This window comes from Pleurodeles waltl, chromosome 7 (genome assembly GCF_031143425.1).
Source record: "Pleurodeles waltl isolate 20211129_DDA chromosome 7, aPleWal1.hap1.20221129, whole genome shotgun sequence".
Taxonomy (NCBI): Eukaryota; Metazoa; Chordata; class Amphibia; order Caudata; family Salamandridae; genus Pleurodeles; species Pleurodeles waltl.
Window position 1 is genome coordinate 1,275,381,851 of NC_090446.1, and position 24,346 is coordinate 1,275,406,196.

The window sequence follows — 24,346 nt, forward strand, 5'->3', positions numbered from 1 at the left end:
GGCAGTTCTTCTTGGCAGGTTGCAGTTTCTGGTTCAGGTTCTCTTCCAGGAAGTGTCTGAGTTGGTAGGGGTAGAGACCCTGTTTAAATATCTAATTGTGCCTTTGAAGTGAGGGAGACTTTAAAGAGTGGCTTAGAAGTGCACAAGGTCCCCTTTCAGTTCCATTCTGTCTGCAAGGGTCCCAGTAGGGGGTGTGGCAGTCCTTTGTGTGAGGGCAAGCTACTGTCCTTTGACATGTAAGTGTCAGGCCCTCCACCGTCACAGTCCAGGAAGACCCATTCAACATGTAGATGTATTCAAGTGTGACTGAGCATCCTATGTTTGTGGTTTGTCTGAGTGAATGCACAAGGGAGCTGTCAACTAAACCTAGCCAGACGTGGATTGTAAGGCACAGAAGGATTTAAGTACAAAGAAATGGCCACTTTCTAAAAGTGGCATTTCTAAAATAGTAATATTAAATCCAACTTCACCAGTCAGCAGGATTTTGTATTACCATTCTGGCCATACTAAATATGACCTTCCTACTACTTTCAGATCAGAAGTTTAGCCCTAATCTTAGCTTATGAAAGGAGCAGGCCTTACAGCAGTGCAAAACGAATTTAGGGGTTTACACTACCAGGACATGTAAACTACATAGGTACATGTCCTGCCTTTTGTCTACGCAGCACCCTGCCCTATGGGTTACCTAGGGCCTACCTGAGGGGTGACTTATATGTAGAAAAGGGGGAGTTTTAGGCTTGGCAAGTACTTTTAAATTCCAGGTCGAATTGGCAGTGAAACTGCACACACAAGCCTTGCAATGGCAGGCCTTAGACATGGTTAAGGGGCTACTTAGATGGGTGGCACAATCAGTACTGAAGGCCAACGAATAGCATTTAACCTACAGGCCCTGGGCACATATAGTGCACTTTACTAGGGACTTATAAGTAAATTAAATAAGCCAATTGGGTATGATCCAATGTCACCATGTTTTAAGGGAGATATCATATGCACTTTAGCACTGGTTAGCAGTGGTAAAGTGCGCCTAGTCCTAAAACCAGCAAAAACAGTGTCCAAAAAGTGGAGGGAGGCAGGCAAAAAGTTAGGGGTGACCACCCTAAGGCTGCCAGGTCTAACACTCAGGCAGCAGGGCTGCAGGGCAGCCAAGCATCAGGGCAGCAGAGTAGCAGTCCTTCTTGCAGCAGAGCAGCACAGCAGTCCTTCTGAGTCTTCCACAGGTCCAGAGGTGTACTGAAGATTGGGGTCCGAGGGTCCAAAATGTATACTTGGTGCCAGCTTTGAAGTGGGAAAAGCTTCTAGAGTTGGCCACCACCAAAGGTGTCTGGAATGTTCTTCCTCCCTGCCCTTACCACAGCTTGTCTGGGGGCATAAAACCCTTTGTGAGTGCTGAGTCAGAGTCTTTGTGATGTGGAAGTGTGGTAGGTGACAGCTTCTCCCCACCAATTCAGGGATGGCCCATCCTGCCAATACCTATTCACCCTTTTGTCTCACTGTCTTGGAGTAATACACAATGAGCAACTAAACCACCATTCAGTTTTGCAGGAAGCAGAAGGTCTGCTGGACGCTTGCAGTGCATAAGAAAGGAAAAGCTATTAGTGGATGCGGTGAAACTGCTGGAGGTCGGATAACTCAAATAGCAAATAGCAAATGTGGAGGAGATGCTGGAACATGTACTAAAAGTGTCTCCCGATGCTAGATTATTTTCATTGTGGAGCAACACAGAGTAATAAGACAAAAGACCGTCACTCACCTTGTCTGAATACCAAACAGCTTTTCAGTGGGCTCGTCGAAGCTTGGGACCAAAACCAAAGGCAGAGGAGAAATGAGAGACTACCTCAATGTACCTATGCAGTTCTGTGGGATCAACCAACATTTGATTGGCACTGTGTATGACCAGTGACTGAAGTGGGCTGAACTCGAGCCCATTTTCTGTGAGTAAGGTTACGTAGTTTTATGTATTATTTTTGTGAAAACAAGAGGCTAGAAGAACAGTTTAAAGCTGTCTTTATGTCAGACATAAAAAATTAGCTACTGTCATTGAAATAATTCTACCAATTAGAAGGATTATGATTCATTTCTGGTGAGAGGTCACGCCTCACTGCTCTTGATATCACTTTGAGTTATGAAGAAGTGTCAATAACACAGAATTTCTGCAGAGAAAGGCTTCATTCATAGCTGTATTTAAGCATTTTGTGGTGAACAGAAAAAGTCTGCATTTTGTGAGCACTGAAAAAGATTAGGCTGATTCTTGCAACACTAGGCAAAATAATATTTCATTTTTATGTTTTTTTTCCAGATGCTATTGAGTGCGTGAAATGCCTGGATCATCAGTGGTCAAATGAAGTCGGTGATAAGTGCATCCCTAAACCCCTATTGTTTCTTTCCTACAACGAGCCTCTGGGAGCAGCACTGGTGATTGTCTGTGCCATCTGCTCAGCCATCACGTTATCAGCACTTTGCATCTTTAGGAGACATCGGGACACTCCAATCGTCAAAGCTAACAATCGAGCTCTCAGTTTTCTTCTTCTAGTTTCCCTCAACCTTTGCTTCCTTTGTTCCATCATGTTTATTGGAAAACCTAAAAGAGTGACCTGTGTACTTCGCCAGGTCATTTTCACCATCGTTTTCACCATCTGCATCTCCACCATTTTGGCAAAGACCATCACTGTAGTCATTGCTTTCAATGCTACAAGACCTGGCAGCATATTCAGAAAGTGGGTGAAGTCAACATTTCCCTTCTATCTCCTTCTACTGTGTTCAATTCCCCAGGTCGTCATATGCATTTTTTGGTTGGTAGTTTCACCACCCTTTGTGGAACTAAACATGAAAAATGAAATTGGTACGATAACCATTGAGTGCAACGAAGGTTCATTGATACTTTTCTATGGCGCACTAGGGTATTTGGGACTATTGTCGAGTATAAGCTTCGTGGTTGCGTTCATAGCAAGGAAGTTACCTAACAGTTTCAACGAAGCCAAAATGATCACTTTCAGCATGCTAGTGTTCTGCAGTGTTTGGATTTTGTTCATCCCAACTTATTTGAGCACCAAAGGAAAATATATAGTAGCAGAGGAAATATTTGCCATCCAAGCATCCAGTGCTGGACTGCTTTGCTGTATATTTTTCCCCAAACTGTATATCATCCTTCTGAAGCCTGAGAGGAACTCCAAAGAGTATTTAATAAAGAAAATCAGAGTTGACCATGGTTAGGTGCCACAACTGGTTGGGTGAAGCAACTATTTAAAGAAACATGCCAAAATACTCTCAGTGCAGAACAATTGCTGATTATAATTCTTATGATGTATTCATTCCAATGACACAGAAGTTTATGCATACCCCTATATTTGAATTTGTTCGAATAAAGTTTAAACAAATGCTGTTTAACCAACAGAGTTGCAGAATTTCTTGGTGTGTATCATGATAGCATGTATGTCACATAGTAGAAGCAACATTTCAATAAGGTGAATCATATCTAGGCTCAGGAAAACCTGTTCATTTGCACAACTGAAGAAAATGTTTTCAGTTGCAAAAACAAATGTTTAAGCTCAATGTTGGCACAATAGTAGGGCATGAACACCAGTGAAACAAGCATTTGCAATGCAATAGGTCTCGCATTTGCGAGAGTTAGCGCTATTAGTGTTGTAAAAGATAATGTATTTTACCTATGTGTTTTTGGTTTGGAGTGTAGTGGATGTATGCACGTTTTGTCATACCACCGCTTGTACACTGCTGCACAATATCTCAAAGCTTGCTGCGGGGCAGCATTCTGGCCTACTTTTTTCATTTAATTGAGTTTAATATGTTTTATTGGATAAATAGAAATACAGCCAATTAACACAAGTACATTACCCATAAGAAAACGTGTGCTCTGAAATTGAAACATAATTTTTTTATCTCGAGTTTCCCCTTGCTCTAAAGTATATTTTAATAATAGTAATAACGTGGTGTATTTTCAACGGTGCTGAACGCCCATGCGCCTCACCAATAGCGTAAACGTCCTCCTATTACTAACCTAAGGCCCCGATTACAATCAAGAGGTTAATTCCATTGTAGGTACAAATTCCACTTTACCCCCAACTGCTGGATTACTAATGCAGTTTTGGGTGAAAACTCTAATTTGTGCCCAGAACGAGAAGACAAACTCGGCACAAGTTGCACTCCATACTGGTGCTTTCTCTCAAGATTTTACACCATTTGCCATGAAAGCTCTCACCATGTGTTCCCCAATGCAAAATTTCTGGTGAATAGTGTGGGGTGTGCAAATTGAGCATGGGGCAAATAACAGATGTCAATCCAGCTTTGGAATTCCGTTTCAGGCACAGTGGAGTTTTCATTACAAAATGGAATTAACCCATATATTTGATCGGGGTCTTAAGAGGCACTCAGTTTCGCAGTTTTCGCCATGCAAAACGTTACCTACATCTGGCCCCTGGCCCCTAGAACCCCCAGAAATATCCGCAGCAGGAGTGGAGGAGAAAACCACACGGACGAAAACGCGCAGTATGGCAGGGTTGTACAGCACTCACTTCTGCTGCACCCCAGGGCTGAACTGAGCTTCAGAAGAAAAAGCAGTGCACAAACGAAAGACAAATGGCCCAAAACTAAAAGGCTACAAGTAACAGGGACAGTCACATGGGCGTGAGCAGCACACCAAAAGGTGGGGCAAATGTAAGCAATTACCTACAGGAAAGAAAGTATTTTGGAAGGGCACGCAAAGGAACAAATTGCAAGAGGTGGCATGTGCTAAACCCACAGATGAGATGCTCTGCCTAAGCAAGACCTAGAAACTATGGCAAATGAAATGTGCCTTTTTCCCACTAGGGCCTCTTACCAGCAAAGCAAAGCAAAGCATATTTCGCGCTCTGTTAGGCCGTGATAACAGTATGGACAAACTGCAAAATATGCTTAGTAACCTGCTCAAAATGGGTTCAAAAGAGGGAATTCGGCTGATTGTACACGCCGTTTTAGCTATCAAAGACATAATTATGAGTTTTGGATGGAACAGTTTATGGGAGTCACTGTCCCATCACATGCATTCCAGTGGAAGCACATTTTTGAAGGTGGAATGATACACAAGAGGGTAACAGTCATCTGGGTGGGTCAAACCCTGCTCCATGTATTTTTGAAAGAATTGGCAATAATACGTCTTAGTGGCAGCGGAGCTGACAAACTATATTTACAATCTCTGTCAATCCCACTTGGCTAAAGACAGAGATCCTGATTTGCAAACTACATTTAGTAGTACATAAAGTAGTACTACTGTGTTACTACTTACTTACTACAAAATGTAATTCCCAAACCTACAAGTGGAAATCTCTAGGTCCATCTTTTCTATATTTTCTAAAGGTTGATTCTCATACTTGGAAGTTTACTGACTAATACTATATGTCAGATGGACCATCAGAGTGATTGGAAACCATGGAATATCTACTATTAAATGTCAGGAGGTTAGGCAGGAATAAGGAGGTAAATTAGGGTGTGCTGAGGGGTTTAAACAGGTAAGACAGACAGCCTCACACAAAAGAGTAATCTCTTCACAAACTTCACTTCTAAAGTTAATGCAGTCAAAAATCACCTACAAACATAGTAAATTGCTCCAGCTCTTACCTGGAGAAAGTCCAGCACCACACATGGCCAACCACTTGTACTGCAGCACGCTCCTTCAGAAAATAATGGAGGCAGGGATGTAAACTAGAACCCTATAGGAAATAATGTTAAAATAATTTATTTTGACTTTTAAAAATATATATATATATATTTTTAAATTTAATATAATTGGAAGTAAAGATATGTAAGGAAAAATCACTATCACTTTATGATTAAATATGTTATTAATCTTTTCAATAAAAAATGTAAGAAGGAAGACTGGACCTTATTCCAGACTACCTGAGTGTCTCCAAGGATCAGGCAGGCTGACCTCCTGTTCTGAGCTACCGAAACCCAAAAAACTCCAGAGCCCTGGCTAGGACCTGCCCAGCTGACCTGCTGCACTGGACCTGCCCGGACCTGCAAATGGACTTGACTGAGCACTGGTGGCCTCTGGAAGAGTGAGCCCCTGATCGCAAGCAGTGCCTCTCTAGGCCCTGAAACCTTGTCTGGCGGCAGACTGCATTCCTCTGTAAAGAAAGGTGTTTTCACAAATGTTTGGGCTCTTCCCAACCACAAATTGGCCCGTTTGCACTATGACTCTTCCACCCGCAATGATTGCCAATGCAAAGCTCTGGTGAACCTGATTCTTCACCATATAGCAACCGCCGGCGATGACCGGCAGCTCAAGATCCGCACTTAGTACTACAGCAATGACAGCCCATGGTGGCCATCTATGTGAAGCTCCAGCAATGACCGCCGGCAATGCTCAACTGGCTCTTCATGTTAAAGGGACAACAGCTTATGCCAGCCAGTCTGCTCTTTGAGCTACTGCGATGAACATATGCAACGCTTTCCTTCTCCTTGTGACCTCCTCTATGTCGAATGGAACTCTTTGTGCCAGACTTTGAGAAGATAACTTATTCAGCAGGACTAGCCTGGTCCCTGTATCCAGCCCACACTACATCCTGGCCCATACTTGTGACTTTCCTCTGGGCTAGCATGACCACATGACTGTGAGTGGTGCTTTGTGCTTTTAGGCGATATACCTGCTTAAAACTTTGAAATTTCATATCTCCTGCTATACTGATTCGATTTTTGTCATTCTTATGATTTTATTTATTAAAATATATTATGTTTTTTAAATTGCTTTGGGGTTTTCATGTGTTGTGTTTGACTTTATGACTGTTTGTGTGCTACATAAGTACTTTACACATTGCCTCTAAGTTAAGCCTGACTACTTTCGTGCCAAACTACCACGGGGCTAAGCACTGATTAATTTAGTGACTTCTGTCGTTCACCTTGACAGAGATTATGACTTTTGCTTCAGAAGAGTTAACACACTACTCAACCAACAACCCAATGTCTCACATGGACATATCATTATTTCACAATAAACACTGAGACAGTGATGGCGAAACATTGACATGTATACATCTAATTACTCTGTGTAGTTCACTTCATGTGGTTCACCGCAAGCCAAAAACACATGAATAAGTGCTTTTGTTGTACATAGTCCATGCTGCCTTACCCACTTTGGGATTGGTTAAGTGTGATATAGGAAGGAGGGGGGACATGTCCTTGTAGTCACACACCACAGCGTATAGTATCCTGCCTTCAGAGGAAAGGAAAAACAGGAAGAATATAAGCTGGTTAGTTAGACTTTCTGCAATGAATGTGTAATGGGAGTTGCTTCACTAGAGTTTGGCTACTTACATCATCAAGGGTGTCATTTCATCTTTCCACACCTATATACATACCCTGTCTCTTCCTGGCTGTTTGCATAGTTCACTATGAGCATCTTATTTATGAGTGAGAAAGCCGATGGGAGGACTAGGGCACTGCGCTCTCCTATACCCTTGAATTGTGTGTCTGATGTCATTCATGAGTGGTGTGGGGAGACATGTGAGGTTGAGGGGGAGATGGGAAATGTAGTTCCCACTGTTCAACACATTTTTTTGTTGCATGCCAGAGCAAAATATATAGGTTATTGCTGCGCTGGAATCCTAAAATAATTTGTAGCAAAGAGGATAATTTAATTCTTATTTTGTCCTTCCAATGTCCTCTATATGAAGATGCATCTCAGAAGATTGAAGGATATATGCTGGCCAACAAAGTTCTTATGCCAAAGAGTCCTTTAGTAAACAAATATATAGAGGAGTGAGTTGTGTAGCCAAACTGTTGCTTTGCTCTATCTGTGTAGAAAATTAATAATTTAAGCTAAACACTATTATATTAAATTGACTCCAAGGAATCTCAACATTCAGGCCCAATTTGTTTGTTTGTTAATTTAAAAACCCATTACTGTCCTTGTTTAAGAAGTGTTTGTTTCATTCATTTAATTTCTAGAAGTTACCTCAGCCTTGATAGTCCATACTAAGGTGGTCATTACAATCTCGGCGGTCTTTTTACAAGACCGCCGAGGGACCGCTGTGCGGAAGACCGCCAGTAGTGGCGGTTTGCCGCTCAGCGTATTATGACTGTTGGCTGCTCTCCGTCCTTTTTCCGACGGAGAGCCGCCAACAGCCATACTGGCGGGCGGCGGGGAAGTGGAGGTTGCTCCACCTTCACCGCCACGCCAACAGAACACCGCCCACCGAATCACGTCCTGTGATTCGGCGTGGCGGTGTTTTGTTGGCGGTGTGGTGTCGGCGGAGCAGCCCCCATGGCTCCCGTCCCCTCCCGGAGGATCGACGGAACAGGTAAGTCGATCGTCCGTTAGGGGAGTGGGGTGTTGTGTGGGTGCATGGGGGTGTGCGTCTGTGTATGTAGAGGGGGTGTGTGAGTGCGTGTTTTGGGAATGAGTGCATGTATGTCTGTGGGGGTGTCTGTATGGATGTATTCGTGTATGTTTGTATGTGGGTGTGCATGTCTGACTGTGTGTGTGGATGTAGGCATGTATGTCGGTGTGTGTGCGTGTGTGTGTTGGTGGTGTCTGCGTGCGTGTCGTGTGTGTGTGACTTCTGTGATGTTGGGGGTCGGGGTGGGGAGGGGGGCCCTGACACCTTTGGGGGGTGGCAGGGGTGGTGGGGGGTGTAGGGGAGGGAGTCGGGGTGGGGGTGGGGGAGACCCCTATCAGTGCCAGGGAAGGAATTCCCTGGCACTGACAGTGCTTACCGCCATGGATTTCATGGCGGTTTCAACCGCAGGAAATCCACGGCGGTAAGCTGGGTCAAAATACTGCCCAGGTCTCCAGCCCGGCGGGCGGAACGGAGAACCGGCGGATGACCATGGCGGTAACCGCCATGGTCATAATACAAAAAAAAGACCGCCAGCCTGTTGGCGGTCTTACCGCCGCTTCTCCGCCTTCCGCCAGTGTCATAATGACCCCCTAAATCTTTGTATGTGTGATTCTTTTGGAGATAATGGACTGTCATGAGTGTCTTACTACGCTGACATTGAATGATACTTCGGTGTTCACCAATTCTTACTTTCACATTCTAAGAAATCATTCCTATGTATTTTAATCTAGATGGACTCTCTATGATGTATGTGCCATTTGTAGAAATGCCATTTGTATGGTGTCTTTGTTCCCAGGGAGTATTTAAGCCTAAGTCTATTTTTTGTTTTGTGAGGTGAAAGGGCATTGTTAGACCTGCCAGCCCTCGGGTGGGCTTCCCACAAACATTTTGCCTTCACCCCTCCTATTTTTGCTAAACTTGTTTTTGCTGGCCTTAGGACTCTGTGCACTTTACCACTGCGTAACCAGTGCTAAAGTGCCTATGCTCTCTCCTCTAAACATGGTAGAACTAGCTTATACCCAAATGGCATATTTAATGTACTTGTAAGTTCCTAGTGAAATTGTACCATATGTAGTCAGGTCCTGTGAATTAAATGCTACTGGGGGCTTCAGCACTGACTGTGTGACCCACTTAAGAAGGTCTGCAAAGCATGTCTCAGGTCTGCCATTGTAGCCTGCGTGTGCAGTTTTAAACCGCCACTTCAGTGTCGCAAAATGAATATTTTGCTAGGCCTAGACCTGCCTTTTTATTACATATAGGTGACCCCTAAGGAATGCCCTGAACAGCTCAGAGGGCAGGGAGCAATGTATATTAAAAGTGGAACAGGTACATTCAGGTTTTAACAGGCCTGATAGTCAAAAACTCCTAAATTCGTTTTTCACTACTGCAAAGTTTACCTCTCCCATATGATAACATTGGGATACCTCATTACATTTAATAAGTGATAACTTCTAATTTGGACCAGGTAAACAGATCAGGTTCGGTGTTAAAAGAATTGAAATTAAAAGCTCTCTTCAATGGTAAACTCAGATTTTTGTCACAATTCTGAAAATGCCACATTTACTTGTCCCAGACATTTGGGGCCAGATGTAGCAAGAAAGGATTTTGCGAATCGGAAATTGCGATTCGCAAAATCATATGCAGAATGCTGTCTCAAACACCTTCCGCGAATTGCAAGGGGGTCGCAAAGACCCACCTCATTAATATTAATGAGGTGGGTCGCAATTTGCGACCCCCTTGCGATTCCCTGCACTCAAGGGATGGTGGCCTGCTGGAGACAGCAGACCTCCAAGTCTGTGGCTGCTTTTTCAATAAAGGAAAACGAGTTACAATACAAAATAAAAAATGAAACCATTTGGTTTCTTTTTTTCAGAGTAGGCAGTGGTCCATTGGTCCATTCTGAAAAAATAATTTGGGCGACATTCACAAAGGCGAAGGGGTCCCATGGGGTCCCCTTCCCTTTTGCGAATGAGTTAGCACCCACTTCATGTGGGTGCGAACTGTGAATTGCTTTGGGACCGCTTTCGCAGTCACAAAGCAATTCTGCATCGCGGTGCGAGTCGCAAATAGGAAGGGGACACCCCTTCCTATTTGCGAGTCGCATTCCCATTTTGCGAGCCAGAACCGACTCGCAAAATGGGATTGTGCATCGCGATGTGCGTTTTGCATGGTGCAAACTGCGATTTAAGCAGTTTGCGCCATGCAAAACGCTTCTTACATCTGGCCCTTGGTGTCTGCTGTGTGTATCCTGGTTCACATGACTGGGTATAGTTGGCCGTTGGTCTCTGTGTATTGTTCTCAGACAGTGAAAGAAAGAGAAGCTAGGTGTTGGAGGTGTTTACAGGATGGGGCACTCAGAGTCAATGAGTGGAAGGAGCTGTCACTTATCACACTTGCACATCACAAAGGTCCTGCCTGGGCACTCTCAGAAAGAGTTTGACACAAGTCTCTTGTGACCCCAGACAATGTGGAGCCAGGGCAGGGAGGTAGAACATTCTAAGCACCTCTGAGGGTGGAAACCTCCAGATGCCTCTCCTACTTCAAAGTTGGCACCAGGTATAAATATTGGCCCTCAGACCTCAACTCGTCAGTATACATCTGGACTTTTGGAAGACTCAGAAGAAGGACTGCTGTGCTACTCTGCTGCAACAAAAACTTCCATGTTGATGCCCTGCTGTGCTGCCCTGCTGCCCTGCTGCCCACCTGCCTGAGTGAAGAACTAGACTAGCATCTTGAGCCAAGAACTCCAGACTGTCTCAAAGAGCTAGTTGCTTGGTCTCCTGATTAGAAGTCTCAAATACAGACTCTATCTTCTACACAGAACCTAGACTCTGCCAACTGTAAGTCCTGCCCTCCTAAGTGGTGCCACCCCAGTCTTGTACCTTTGGCAGTGAGCCTGAAGGTGCTCTACCAGTCCCAACTGTAGTCCCAGAGGAACTGATGCATCAGAGCTCCAGCATGTTACATTGCCAACCAGAAACTCTGCATCGGAGCTGCTGCTCGACAATTCGCTCCCCAAACTCTGCACAGTTCATCTCCAGTGCAGGACTTCGCATCATTGCCTTCTGGGAACCACCACTGTGCAGTGCATCCTCGACACAGGCCTTTGCATCGCAAGCCCCTTGCCAACAGCATCCTCAATGACAAAGCAGGACGGCACATCACAGCTTCGCAGCTCCAAGGAATCGCTGCTGAACAATGCATTGTAGATGCGGGACTCCGCATTGCTCCGCAATTAAGATTAAAAGTACTCTTTTTCGGCTGACTTAACTGGCTCCCTGTAGCTGACCCAGGCTCCATCACAGTTTGCCTGAACTTGTGACTTTGTCCCTGTCTGGTGCAACCAGATATCCATACTTGGCGCTATATGCTTTTTGGCACTATTTTTGCTTAAATCTTTCAAATTGCATATCTCGGTTCTTCTGATTAGATTTTGTTATTGTGGCCTTAAACTATTTATTAAGTTTTACTCTATTTTTCAAAATTGGTGTGAGATTTTTCGGTGTTGTGTTTTAACTTTATTACTGTTTGAAGTGCTGCACAAATACTTTGAACTTTGCCTCTAAGTTAAGACTAACTGCTTTCGTGGCATGCTATCAGGGAGTTGAGTTAATTTAGGTTTTGATTGTGACTTCACCCTGAGAAGGACTGTGGTTGCTGTTTGAGAAGGGGTTTGCTCCCCCCCCAAACAGTAATACCATTGTTTTAGGCACACTGAACATTGTCTGCATGGGCAATGGCCTGTAACATTTGAAAGGTCCCATAGACGTCTTTGATCAGTTTTTGCAGCCCCGCTTTCAGTCTCATGTGAACAAGCAAATATCACACACTAGTGTTTATTCTGAAAGAGAACAAAGGTTTCTGAAAATGCGAAGTATTGCAATTCAAAACAGTTCAATGCTTCTGTGTGAAACATTTCAATGAGTGCTAGCACAGATCAACTGTTTATTCTGTCTTGTTATGTCCTCAAGTAACCATCCTCATGGTTGAGCCTAGCTCTTTTGTTAACTCTGTTTATTAATTTATCTGCCTCTGTTTTGTACTACTAAACATCATTGCAATTTCGTCTCAGGAATAGGAACTGACCTACCAGGTATACCAGTAAGTTCCCCCTTAGGGAGCAGGAATGGGTGCTTTCAAAGTGAAGTAGTATTTTTTTGTCAGTTGGTTTTGTGTACATTTTTGTTGGTAATTTTCTTTTTTCTTCCCTGATGATCAAGATCTCTGTGTTGTTCATAGTGAGTGTCATCTTCAAATATTGGTTTTGATTGTTGAGCTACTCCACAAACTTAGAGGCCGTAGCAGCTTTGCTCCTCCAGACTAACAAGGCTTGGGCCAAAGGTACTGCCCATAAATGTACCATGTTTTTGCAGGTAGACAGTACTGTCATATTGAAAAAAAATCCTTTTTAGGGCTAACTGGGTCAGTTTCATATCCCATTGAACTCTACCACCCATTCTTCTTCTTTCAATAGATTTTCAATATTCCTGAGGCTCCCATCCTGAGGGATACTTGTATATACGCCTCTACATCTAGTCAACTCATTATTTCTGTGCTAGGAGCAATACATTCTAAGATCATATGTAGTAAGTGTTTAGTGTCTCTCACATAGGATCCCATTTTACTTACCGGTGAATGCAAAAACCAGTCCACAAACACTAATACCTTTCAAGTACAGACCCAGTGGCAGAACCAACAGGATGCCCTAGAGGAAGATTTCTTTGTTTATGGATTGTAGGTAATGTATAGAAATAAAGGGTCCTGGGTTTTTCAGTGAACAGAAAGTCTGCTTCATTTCATCTATACCTGCATCTCTTTTGTAGGGTCTGTATGTAACCTTTGATCATTTCTTTCATCCCTGAAAAGGGTCATAAAAGTTTCAAAGATAGACGTCTGTAGTTTGGAGAACAATAGCTCCACACTTATCAGCTTCTCTAAAGACTAAGGGCCTGATTTGGATATTGGTGAAGCACAAACGTGACGGGTATCCCATCCTCTGTATTACAATTCCATTACATCCTATGGAGATTGTAATATACTGGACAGGGTAGCCGTCAAGTTTGAGATGGAGTATTCCTCTCCACCAAGATCTAAATCAGGCACTTAGTTTTTCCTGTCCAGAAGTGATTTCAAACCTGTCTTGTTTGCTCAGGTTGTGGTATTTTCCACGTATCCAGGGCTTCTATAGCCTTAATCACTGACTCCTAAAATGCTATTACTTCAGGCGGTATTGACATTGGGGACGGGTTGAAGAAGGATGTCTTTCTCAAGCTTTTGTGTGATGGAAATGGTATTGGTGCTGGAGTACCCAATATAAGGCCTTAACCCTAATTTTGTGAAAAGATTCTGTCATTTCACATCCCAGTTTGAGTCTATCTGCGTAGTTGGCAGGGACAAAATTCAGTCCCTGATTATGACCCTGGTGGTCCTAAGACAGCCAGGGTCCTGGTGGTGGTCAGACCGCCACCAATGTAGCAGTCAGGTCGCCACATTACGACTGTGGTGAACGCGCCACAGTCGAACTGCCGGCAATGCCACTTTTCCTCTGGCCGACAGCCTGGCGGTGCAGGAGGTTTCAAGCAGGCCCTCTCTCCGCTGGCGTTTACATGGCGGTTCCACCACCATGTAAATGCTGGCGGTGACGTGGTGCATGGCCAGCCGGATATGCTTTTCACTGTCTACTTTGCAGTCAGTGGAAAGTTTGACGGGTGCTGGTGCACGCTGCGCACCGCAACATTGACGCCAGCTCAATTGTGAGCCGGCGTCAGTGTTGTTGAGTGTTTCCCGCTGCGCCAGCGGGCAGAAACTGTTTTTCCGCCTGCTGGCCAAGCGGGAAACTCTTAATAGGGGCTGTGGGAGGGCTGCCCCATAGGTGGTAACCCGACTGCGGGAGTTTGGCCTTTTCCGCCCACCAAACTCATAATTAGGGCCTCAGTCCTTTATTCAAAAACTGTTCTTCCCCTTATCCTAATACTTCTGAAGTTGGAGTCACATCCCGCTGGTTCGTGGCTGGGACTCCTTTGTTTTAGTTCTGGTTTGTATTCCTTCTTGAGCCTGTTCTTACTAATGTATCTTTCTTTCTCCCCATTGTCTCCTCTAACCATCTTTCCCTAAAGGTTTCTCTGAAAGAATGGAAAGGGTGGTTGACCCATGGGTGGAAATGGGCCACAGGGCTTTGGCCAAAAATACATTTGTTGTGGAGGTATGGGTTGATAGGATTGGATCATGAATCTTCTTTGCCTCCGATTATTCTGTTTGCTACATAAGTTACTAATAGAGTTGTCACTGGACCCATCATCAGAATCTGAGTTAGATGACCAATCTTTGTCGCCAAATGTCCCTTTCTGTGTTATTGAATCGTGTGACTTCCCTATGAGGTCTTTTATGTATGGATATACTTGTTCCTGGGAAAACTTTTTTATGTCCTTTTGTAACTTGCTGATTTTTCTCTGGGTCAAAAACTCTTTGTTTTCACTGATCTCCTTATTTACCTCTTTTAGTTTGTTCTTAAAGACACTGATCCTAATTTGGGTATGTAGATGGTCCTCACTGTTTTATTATCTTGATAGGGATCACATCAGAAACATGTTGCACTGTATTAGTTATCAAGATAAGTCAGTTGCTGGAACAATGGCATGCTATGATTGACCAATCTTTCTGTTTGTCTTCTAAAAAATACAGGATGAATTGTTAACATTCAAGCCTTCTGGTGTAGCATTTGCCCTAAAATCATATGTTATGACTGCTCCATGTAGCAATGTCTTGACCTGATTCCTCTTTTATTCAATTAATGACCCCCATCCTTCTGCCTGTGCAAGTGCTTGAATGATATTGGTTTCACTAATTAGTGGTGGTGCTTATAAACTTGATGACGCTATGTCACAAAAAATCATAGATCTAGTAGTTCTGCCATTTTGCGGTCACTTTCATCAACTCATGTGGCCTTGAGTTCACTTAATTTACTTGTGCCATTGGACTGAACCCCTACAGCTGTGCCTGCATTTACTATTCTACACTAGTCCCGGCGCAAACACCACGGTTGGTAGTCAGGAAGGAGAGAGAGAAGCTGAGGTCTGTAAGACAAAGCCTCCCTAACTAAATACATTGCAATTAAAAGTATTCTACCACCTTGTTATCTCCAGCCCCAAATTATAGAGGGTACAGAAAACAAAATCTGGTAATCACCCACACGAAGACCAAAGCAAACAAACTAACATAACAATAATGTGCATTCAGTAATCCAAATCAATTGTAGTTACAGTTGATGTATCACCCTTTGTAAAAATCAAACTAATGTATCCCACAGTTGAGTCCGTTCATGCAATATATCCAGTCAAGATGCCATCTATGCTTTTACATGTGCACTTCTTCTTTCTCAAATGTCCTATTATTCCAAAATATCATAATTCATTACATAATTTCAAGCAAATGTGGGAAACTGGCCCTTTGTTTGGACCATGAATACAAATGCACCCAGCACTGCCGTTATAGGCCGAGTGTTTGGGTGCATTCCTAAAATTAAAAACTGTTATGGCACACAGCCTGTGTGACATGTCCACTACACACTGCATTCAATATAAGAAAGTCACCCCTCTAGCAGGCCTTTCAGCCCCAAGTCAGGGTGCACTATACTGCAGGTGTGGGCATAGACGCATGAGCAATATGCCCCTACTGTGTCCTTGCCAAACCTGGGACATAGTGAGTGAACAGAGCAGCCATCCTAGATTCATGTGCTAGACACTGGTCAGTACGGGTTTCACAGCTAGACGATGGCCACTATGCACCCTGGGTTGTTTGGTATAAAACAACTCAGATGGTAAATCCAAACTGGTACCAGTACTGGATTTATTGTAAAATTGTAAATTAGATTAGAGGTGCCCCCTGCAAAAGCTAGCTATCTTAGCATGGTTGCTGGCCAGTCACCAGTCTCTATTTTTCTAAACACTGTGTGGTGTATTTTTGTGGTGCTATATGGTGTGATTGTATGATTATTGCACAAATACTTTGAACATTGCCTTCTAAGTTAAGCCTGACTGCTCAGTGCCGAGCTACCAGACGGGGTGCACAGGATAATTTGGATTGTGTGTGGCTTACCCTGACCAGAATGAGGGTCCTTGCTTGGACAGGGGGTAACCTGACTGCCAGCCAAAGACCCCATTTCTAACAAGAACTTTACTTTTAACAATTAAATAATTCACTCCTAAGCAGGCCTTGTAGCCCACAAAATAGGGTGCAAGTGGTACATGCAGGAAATGAATGCTAAGATGCACCTACAGTGACTAGCCAACAAAAGCTATTTTCAATGTAAAGGACCAGCTATGAGTTCAGACCAAAATGATGTCTGCTATCTCTGGTTTGCGACAAGCTAGTGGATTAATCCAAACACAATCTTTTTGATAACCAATTTTATTGAATTTAGAAGATAGAGCACCACACAACATCCTCCATATCCTCCATAGTAATGTACATGCAGATTTGAGAGATAGTCCACTCTCCACCACAAAAGCCATTACCTATTATTATTGCAAAGTCTTCTATAGACAAACCATAATATGTGCACTATTTACCCCATATTTGCTTGCTCCTGGCATACACCAATCTATGGCTCTGCGTTATACCGCCAGGGTGGGAGGCCCAAAGTTTTTCCAATTTCGCAGATGTCATGCTTTACAACCAGGGAGGCTACTTCCATAAAGATCTGCTCATAGAGGGACTCTCCCATACCCTCCAGTAGGCCCAGGAGTGCCTCCCTAGAGCCTACGTCAAGCTGACTCCCCAGAACCAATAACATCTCCTGATTTATTCCAGCCCAAAAGGGTTGTAGAGCCAGAAATGACCAATCTATGTGAAAAAAATAATCAGCAAGAGTGGAGCAGAGTGGGCAGACGGATTGGCCCACATGGTTTATCCTCCACACATGTTGAGGGGATAGGCATGTCACATGTAAGTAGTTACATTGGACCATTCGTAAGCAGGATCAGACTGCCAAATCACATGGAGTCAGACAGGCCACCTGTCTGTCATCATCATCCAGGTCCCCCGCCCAGGCCTCCCATCTATGCTGAAGGAGTAGGAGCCGATCCGGCGCATGAATGATAAAGGAGCGACATATCATTGATACTGTGCCTTTTCCTCTGTTGACCCATCAGAAGTTTCGCCTCCAGGGGGCTACATTCAGGAAGGGGCTTTGCTGCGGAGAGGTGGAAAAGGAGCTTATGGCGCAGCTGGAGAAAATGAAATCATTGGGTGCGGGACACACCATATTGGTCTTGTAAGTCTTGAAAGAACATCAGGGACCACCCCCCAATGAACATCGCCCAGATAGATAATGCCAATGCAGTCCCAGCTGAAAAACTCTTGCAGCTGCGACACCTGTCGAAGCCAGATACAGCACCATAATGGTGTCATAGCAGTGAGACATTGACACCAATGGATAAGGCACAGAGCTGCTCTTCAACAGAGCAATGACACACCAGCACAGTAGGGTATTGCAGAAGATATGGGGCTGCCATAGAGTATGTCCATGAGTCTGTCGAATCCCAACTCTAACTGATAAGCTGGATTGTCCCATCTGCCAGTGAACCACTGCTGTGCTTCCAGATAATAGCCATATAGGTCAGGGACTCAAAGGCGACCGTCAAACGTGGATTTATGGGTGGAGGCAAAGGCCACCCAGTGCTGTCCCTTTGCCCATATAAAGGATGTCAGTTTCGACGTGAGGGTTTGAAACCAGGTGGGCGGAATGCAGTAGGTAGTTTGCCAAGGTATAAAGCTATCGGGTGAGACAGATCATTTTAAACACCGCAATCCTTCCCGAGGGATTTAGCACCAGATGGGACCAGGCATTTAAATCACACTGTAATGTTAGGTTCAAAGGGTGGAAGTTCAAAGACCACACCAGGTCTAGAAGGGTGGATATGTGGACCTCAAGGTATATGAAGGAGTTACATCTAGTTGGCATACCGGGGCACCAAAAACGGCTCAAAGCATCTATCCTCACCTCAAGCTGAGCTGATTTAGCAGGATGTATGCACAGTCCAGGTGCTTCTGAGTAAAACTGAAGAATTTCAGCACATCGAGGTCCAGATGCCCGACGGTCACTGAAGAAATTCCGGACATCGTCTGCATAGAGGGTAATCCGATCCTACATGCCCCTTCCACACTTTCATTCAGGCAATCTTGCATCACGTCAGATCTACCGTGCCAGGGGCTCTATTGCCATGGTGAATAGTAGTGGGGATAGTAGGCAGCCCTGCTGCTTCCCTCTGCGGATTGGGAAGGGCTCGGAGAGGATATTATTTACCCGGACCTGTGCAGTCAGTCCTTTATATAATAGTCCAACAAGGCCGCAAAATATGGGGCTAAAGCCGGCCTGCTGGAACACATCCTCTAATAAGGACCACAAGACTGTGTCAAATGTCTTGTGGAAGTCTATTATAAGGAGGGAAAAGTCGCCTTGCAGGTGATTTACCTGGGACAGGGTCAGCCGCACTCTTCTAATACAGAAATGGGTGCTGCTCCCAGGCATGAAGACGCATTGATCAGGGTGTATGAGAAATGTGAGAGCCTGTGTCAGCCTGGCTGCCAATATCTTGGCAAAGATTTTTATGTCTACATTAATAAGTGAGATGGGATGATATGCGGAGCAAGCCTCGGCCAGCTGCCCCGACTTGGGCAGTATAACAATAGTGGTGGCATCTAGATCCATAGGGAACCTGCCATTCTTCAGCGCCTCATCATAAAGGGCAAGCAGATGAGGTATTAGGATGTCTTTATTGAGCTTAAAGAATTTCAACCACTATTTTGAATGTTTATTAAAATCCAATTCAAAGGTGCAATCGGACTTTGAATTAATATTTAGGAAAAGTGAGTTTTAAAAACTACACTTTACCTGCCTGAGTGTCCAGGAGGCTAATTAGCATTAGCTTGCTGGTAAATGGCCCTGCTGGTGCTTCTCCAAAATGAGGTGAGAAAACTTCTCCTAGGGCAGCAACAACTGATTTTTTTTTTTTCTTTGGAAGACCTGGGTATGAGGTACGGCAGGAGAAAACTCAAGAAGGACATCTTGGAGGGTTCAGGAACTTCTTTAAATTGAAAGAGACTTAGGTACGGGCCTGTCCATTCTTAGATAAGTGTAAAGAAAAAGCAGGACAAGAGAAGCATTTATTCTATAAACCCTCCGTAGCCAGCTTGACCCTAGCCCAGTGTGAGGGTGAGCTGGTCCCAAAAGCAGCTTGGAGCAGTTGAAGAAGAGAAAATAACTCACCTCCCTAAGCATACAATTTTCTGGCACACACACTCCTTTCAAGGGTAGAAAGATTCTGCCATGCTGTATTTGCCACAGAATCGTGCACTGTGAGATAGTTTTCAGTAAGGCAAACAGGATCTGCAGGAAAAGTGGAAAGGTTTGCATTTGGGCACTTTCCCCTCATTGTAAGGGATTGCCCAGGAGTCACTACCACCCAGTGGCTAGTCAAACATACACAACTGGCGACCCACTCACATCTCATTAGTACACTTTCTGGACCAGTAGAAGAACAGAAGACGACTGAATCTGCTGTCTGAAACCAGTGAGGTGATCTGAAAGGCTGGACCTGCTCCCATTTGCGACCAGGGCAAAGAAGATGCCTCCTAGGCTAGCCTCCTATGTGGCTATAGGTATCTACAAGAATACTTTTTCTTGCAGTAGCCAGTTGGTAATGGAAGAGGACTGGACCTTGCTGGTGGCCTCTGCCAGAGTGAGTCTTGCTCCCCCAAGTTCTCTCCTTAAGGTCCTGTAGCCTCAGAGGTGTCCAGAAGAGCCTATTCTGAAATCTCTGAAACATTTGGATTTAGAAAAAGTTTTGACTTCTAGACCTCCGGGGGAATGGGACCAACCACCCAAGTCATTATGCCCAAAGCATGACCTTGCTGTACAAGAAAATCAGATTGGTCTCTCTCAGAGCATGTTGCCCCTAAAAATCCAGTTCAGTGGACCCTTGTGGAAAGGGATTTGCTTGGGAAGAGTGCAAAGCTTCAGACATCTAGGTGTGCACCTAGATGAAAGGGAGGCAAAGGGGTGCAGGAAGCAGCCATGAAGACAACAGCTAAATATTTGATGTGCACAATGGGCCGGTTAAAAAAGAGCTTGGTCTGTGAAAACACCAGAGCATTATCATCAGTCATAGGAGATAAAGTGATGCCCCCGATCTCATACGGAGCAACTATTTCTAAAGACTAACGATTTGGTTGGCTGGCCAGAGAGCAATATGTGGGCTACTGCCTATAATTAGCCCTTCCTAATTGCACTAGGCAAGCCAAAATCAGGTTGGAGTTCAATCTGACCAAACAGTGCTAAGTGTAAGATATGTATCATACTGTCTAAAATTAAAAGCAACTACCACCAGCACAAGAAAGCAACCCCTTTGGAAGGAAACGAAGGAGCCAAATTCAGGGCCTCATTTACAAGCCCTTTGTGCCACTGCTACGGAATTCTTTTTTCATGCAGCAGTGGTGCTAGCAGTGCACTACACTGCTCCAAATTTACAAACTGAAGCATTGGGCCCATTGCACAAGTTCCAATGGAAAACCATTCCAGGAAGATTCACTAGCAATGTCTGGATGTGCAAAATGGCTTGGGAATTGTAAAATATAGAAACATGTATTTACAAATGTGTATTCGTTTTTGCAAACCTGTGAAACATATGCATGTGTAAGTTGAAGTTTTCCATCTGAAATTGTGATGGGCAGTGGAACGCAATTCCTGTCATTAGAGATATGGAAGTTGAAGAGGGATAGTTTCCCCTTATTCTATGAAAGCTAATATCAAAAGGAAAGAGCATGTTGGGCAATTAAGAGTACCTTTCAAATAGTATTGATGAGTAAGTTGTAAGTGGAGGAGAAGGCCCAGAAATTACTGGCGGCACATAGATGTTCATGGTGAGGTATTAACCTGCAATCATATTGAAATTGTGGTTTTTAACTGATCACTGGCCGCAGAGAACATCAATAAAAAAAATAATAAAAACAGAATAGTGGAAGGTCAAGCAAAAAATGCTAGATACTATGAGGAGAGGACACCTTGGATTTCCAGTGCTTTTTGTATGGAGCTGCCTGGTACATGGTTAGAAAATTCTCATCCCTAAAGAAATGAATCCTTTGTGACTTTTTAATATTTTTGTTTTAGATTAAATGTATTTATAGCTACATGGGTTAATGTCTTCTCCACTTAGCCAACCTTGTGGCTAATTGTTAAGAAATTTACTTTTAGTTTTCATGATGTGACAGGCAGATAAGGAATGTAACTGACAAGTCAAGCCATGTTGGAGAGTGGTTACTGAATACATTACTTACGGGTAATGTTCATTACCTGAAATCTTAGTCCTCTTCATTCCATTCTACACAAAGTGAGAGGAGGGTTTGATCATAGATACACAAAAAAGTCCGGTTTCTATTGTTATTACTAAACCCACCCCCTTCCTACAGAAGGACCCTCCTCACAATATAAAGTGATATTATATAGTGCTGCATTGAGGAATAGACATCAACATGGTGGGAAAGGGAGAGATCTTGGACTGGGATGGGGGAGTAAGGTTTTGGGTAAAGAAGATTACTGGTAATTAATGTATTCATTACCCCAAAATCTATCCCTGTGTCCCAATCCATTTGAAGTGAGGATATACATAAGCCAAAGTTCAAATCCTTAATTCTTACATACAAGAAAATAAAACATGGAAATCAGATTTCAGAATCTCTTTCCATTTGCATTTATGGATACACCGATTGCTAGTACTCCATAGCAAATTTCAGAACACCCAAATCAAATATTTTTTGATAGCCAACTTTTATTGAGTTTTACAGTGAGTAAAATAAGACACGTATGACATGGCAGTCGAGCACAATAGGCACAGTCAGTTGACACATAACCACAGCCACGTAATCTCTAATAAGGGGGTAATTATGACTGTGGCAGTCACTAGCCCGCCAGGGTCACGGTCATGGTTGGTCCCACTGTGACATTATGATCGTGGCAAATCCACCATGGTCCAACCGCTGACACTGCCAGGTTGCAGCCAGCCTGCAGCCTGGCGGTCCCAGTGGTTGTAATCTGCCAGGGCAGCGCTGCAAGCGGCGCTGCCCTGAGGATTACGAGTCCCCATGCGCCAGCCTGTCCATGGCAGTAAACACTGTCATGGAAAGGCGTGCGGAATGGGGGACTTGGGGGCCCCTGGGGGCTACTGCACTGCCCATGCGCTTGGCATGGGCAGTGCAGGGGCCCCCCATGCACAGCCCCATCGCACATTCCACTGCCCGAATTACAGGCAGTGGAATGCGCGATGGGTGCTGCATCACCCGCTGCACTGCCACATTGCAGTGTTAAGGCCCTGTTCCCCTCTGGATCGGCGGGCAGAAACACTGTTTTGGCTTCCAACAAGAAACAGTAGTTTGGCTTCCAACGGACTACACTTGGGGAGGGGGGTGGTCTGAGAAACAGAGGAGTAGAGAGTGTGTCTCAATTAAATATATTTATAGAATTGTGTCTTAGGTAGGGTGTAGGTGGCCTGGAGTTCTTAGAAGGACCGCATATATGTCCCCAACCAGATATTGCCTAACAGTAAGAGACCTATAATGTCCCATTTCCCAATGCCCTGCAGTTACTCAGTCTCCCACAGCCAGGTGCCATTCCAGAGGGGTGTTTACTGTGAGAGTTTACAGTGGGTGTGGCGAAGAGCAGCTCTTCAAGTCAGAAGTACTGTTTTGGCCACAAAGGGTGTTTTGGGGAATCCAAATAATAAACATAGAGGTTGGCCATACTCAGGCAGGCCATCATATGGGGGACATTGGCGGTGAGTAAGTGCAAGAGGTTGCCTAGATCTATGCCATAAGAAGGAGGTTGCGACCCTATCCAGTGCTTTAAACATAGGCCTTGATATGAGGAGCAGTAGGTTTTGAAAGATTAACAAGAACCTCAGTATTATCATAATTTTTCTGTGCCTCCCAGAACGTTCAGAAGGAAAGTTTGCTATTTGGCGAGGTCCGCCTTTGGTTTTCCACCTCAGGGGCTCAAGGTTGAGGGACCAGGTAAGTTCAGTGGGGTGGAGTACCACCCATATGCCTAAGTACTTAAAGCTGAACCAACGGATGGGGATATTAGGTTGCCAATCAAAGCAGTCAGGGGAAAGGGCCCGAGGTACCAGCACAGATTCAGAAGCAGGAGTCAGGCAATTTTTACGTTTTGTGTGTTGGTCCCAGGCCTCGGTGCCTGTGAAGGATGTATCGAAACCGGGGATTTTCCTCTTTCCTGGGGAGAGTGGAACAGAGATGTGGCACGGCGAGTGGGATGCCCCTTCTGTGAGCGGGTGTGGTATATTTGTGTTTTGGTTACCAGCTGACAATACGTTGTCTTTGTAGCTGTAGGCCCTTGAAGAGAGGCCTCCATGGATGCTTGTAATGGACGCACCTTTGTAAGCCATGTCCAGGTGGATTCAGGCGTGATGAAGAAATTAGATTTATCAACATGAATTACGATGATATTGGAGTCCTAATGGCTTGAGCTTCTGCTTGACCTCCAGGTATGATCGGCGCTGTTGCTGAAGTCCCAGGTGTAATCTGGGAAGAGGAGGCTCTTAGTGTCCCCACATCGGAGGTCTGTTTGAGTCTGAGCTTCTCTGAGAATGGCATTCCTGTCTTTAAAGTTCAGTATACGAGCGATTATCAGTCTAGAAGGTACAAATGGGGAAGTTTTAGGAGTGAGAGCTCTGTGAGCCCTCTTAATAGCAAACCAGGAGGACAACTGGTTCAGAGGCATCCCCGATTTGATCCATGTTTCAAGGTAATTGGCAACGTGCTGAGATTCCATGCCTTCAGGAAATCCAATTAGGTGCACGTTGTTGCACCGTGAACGATTCTGAGTGTGTTCAGCGCCTCGGTGAAGTTTCTTCGTAAGCAAAATGATCTGGCCACCTGGGTTTTGAGTGTTCTCGCATTGTCTTCTTCTGTGGGTATCCTAGATTCAGCTTTAGCAATTCTGGCCATGGTAT

The 24,346-nt window shown here is 44.4% G+C and overlaps 1 protein-coding gene across 1 annotated transcript in view; it reads left to right on the plus strand.

Annotated features, from left to right (window-relative positions):
• LOC138247024 (vomeronasal type-2 receptor 26-like) overlaps nucleotides 1-24,346 on the plus strand; it is a 180,107-nt gene that overhangs the window by 118,169 nt on the left and 37,592 nt on the right. The window contains exons 4-5 of the mRNA XM_069201772.1: nucleotides 2,297-3,205; nucleotides 23,879-24,138. Of these exons, the coding sequence (XP_069057873.1) occupies nucleotides 2,297-3,205; nucleotides 23,879-24,138 (1,169 nt within the window). The remainder of the gene's footprint in view (nucleotides 1-2,296; nucleotides 3,206-23,878; nucleotides 24,139-24,346) is intronic.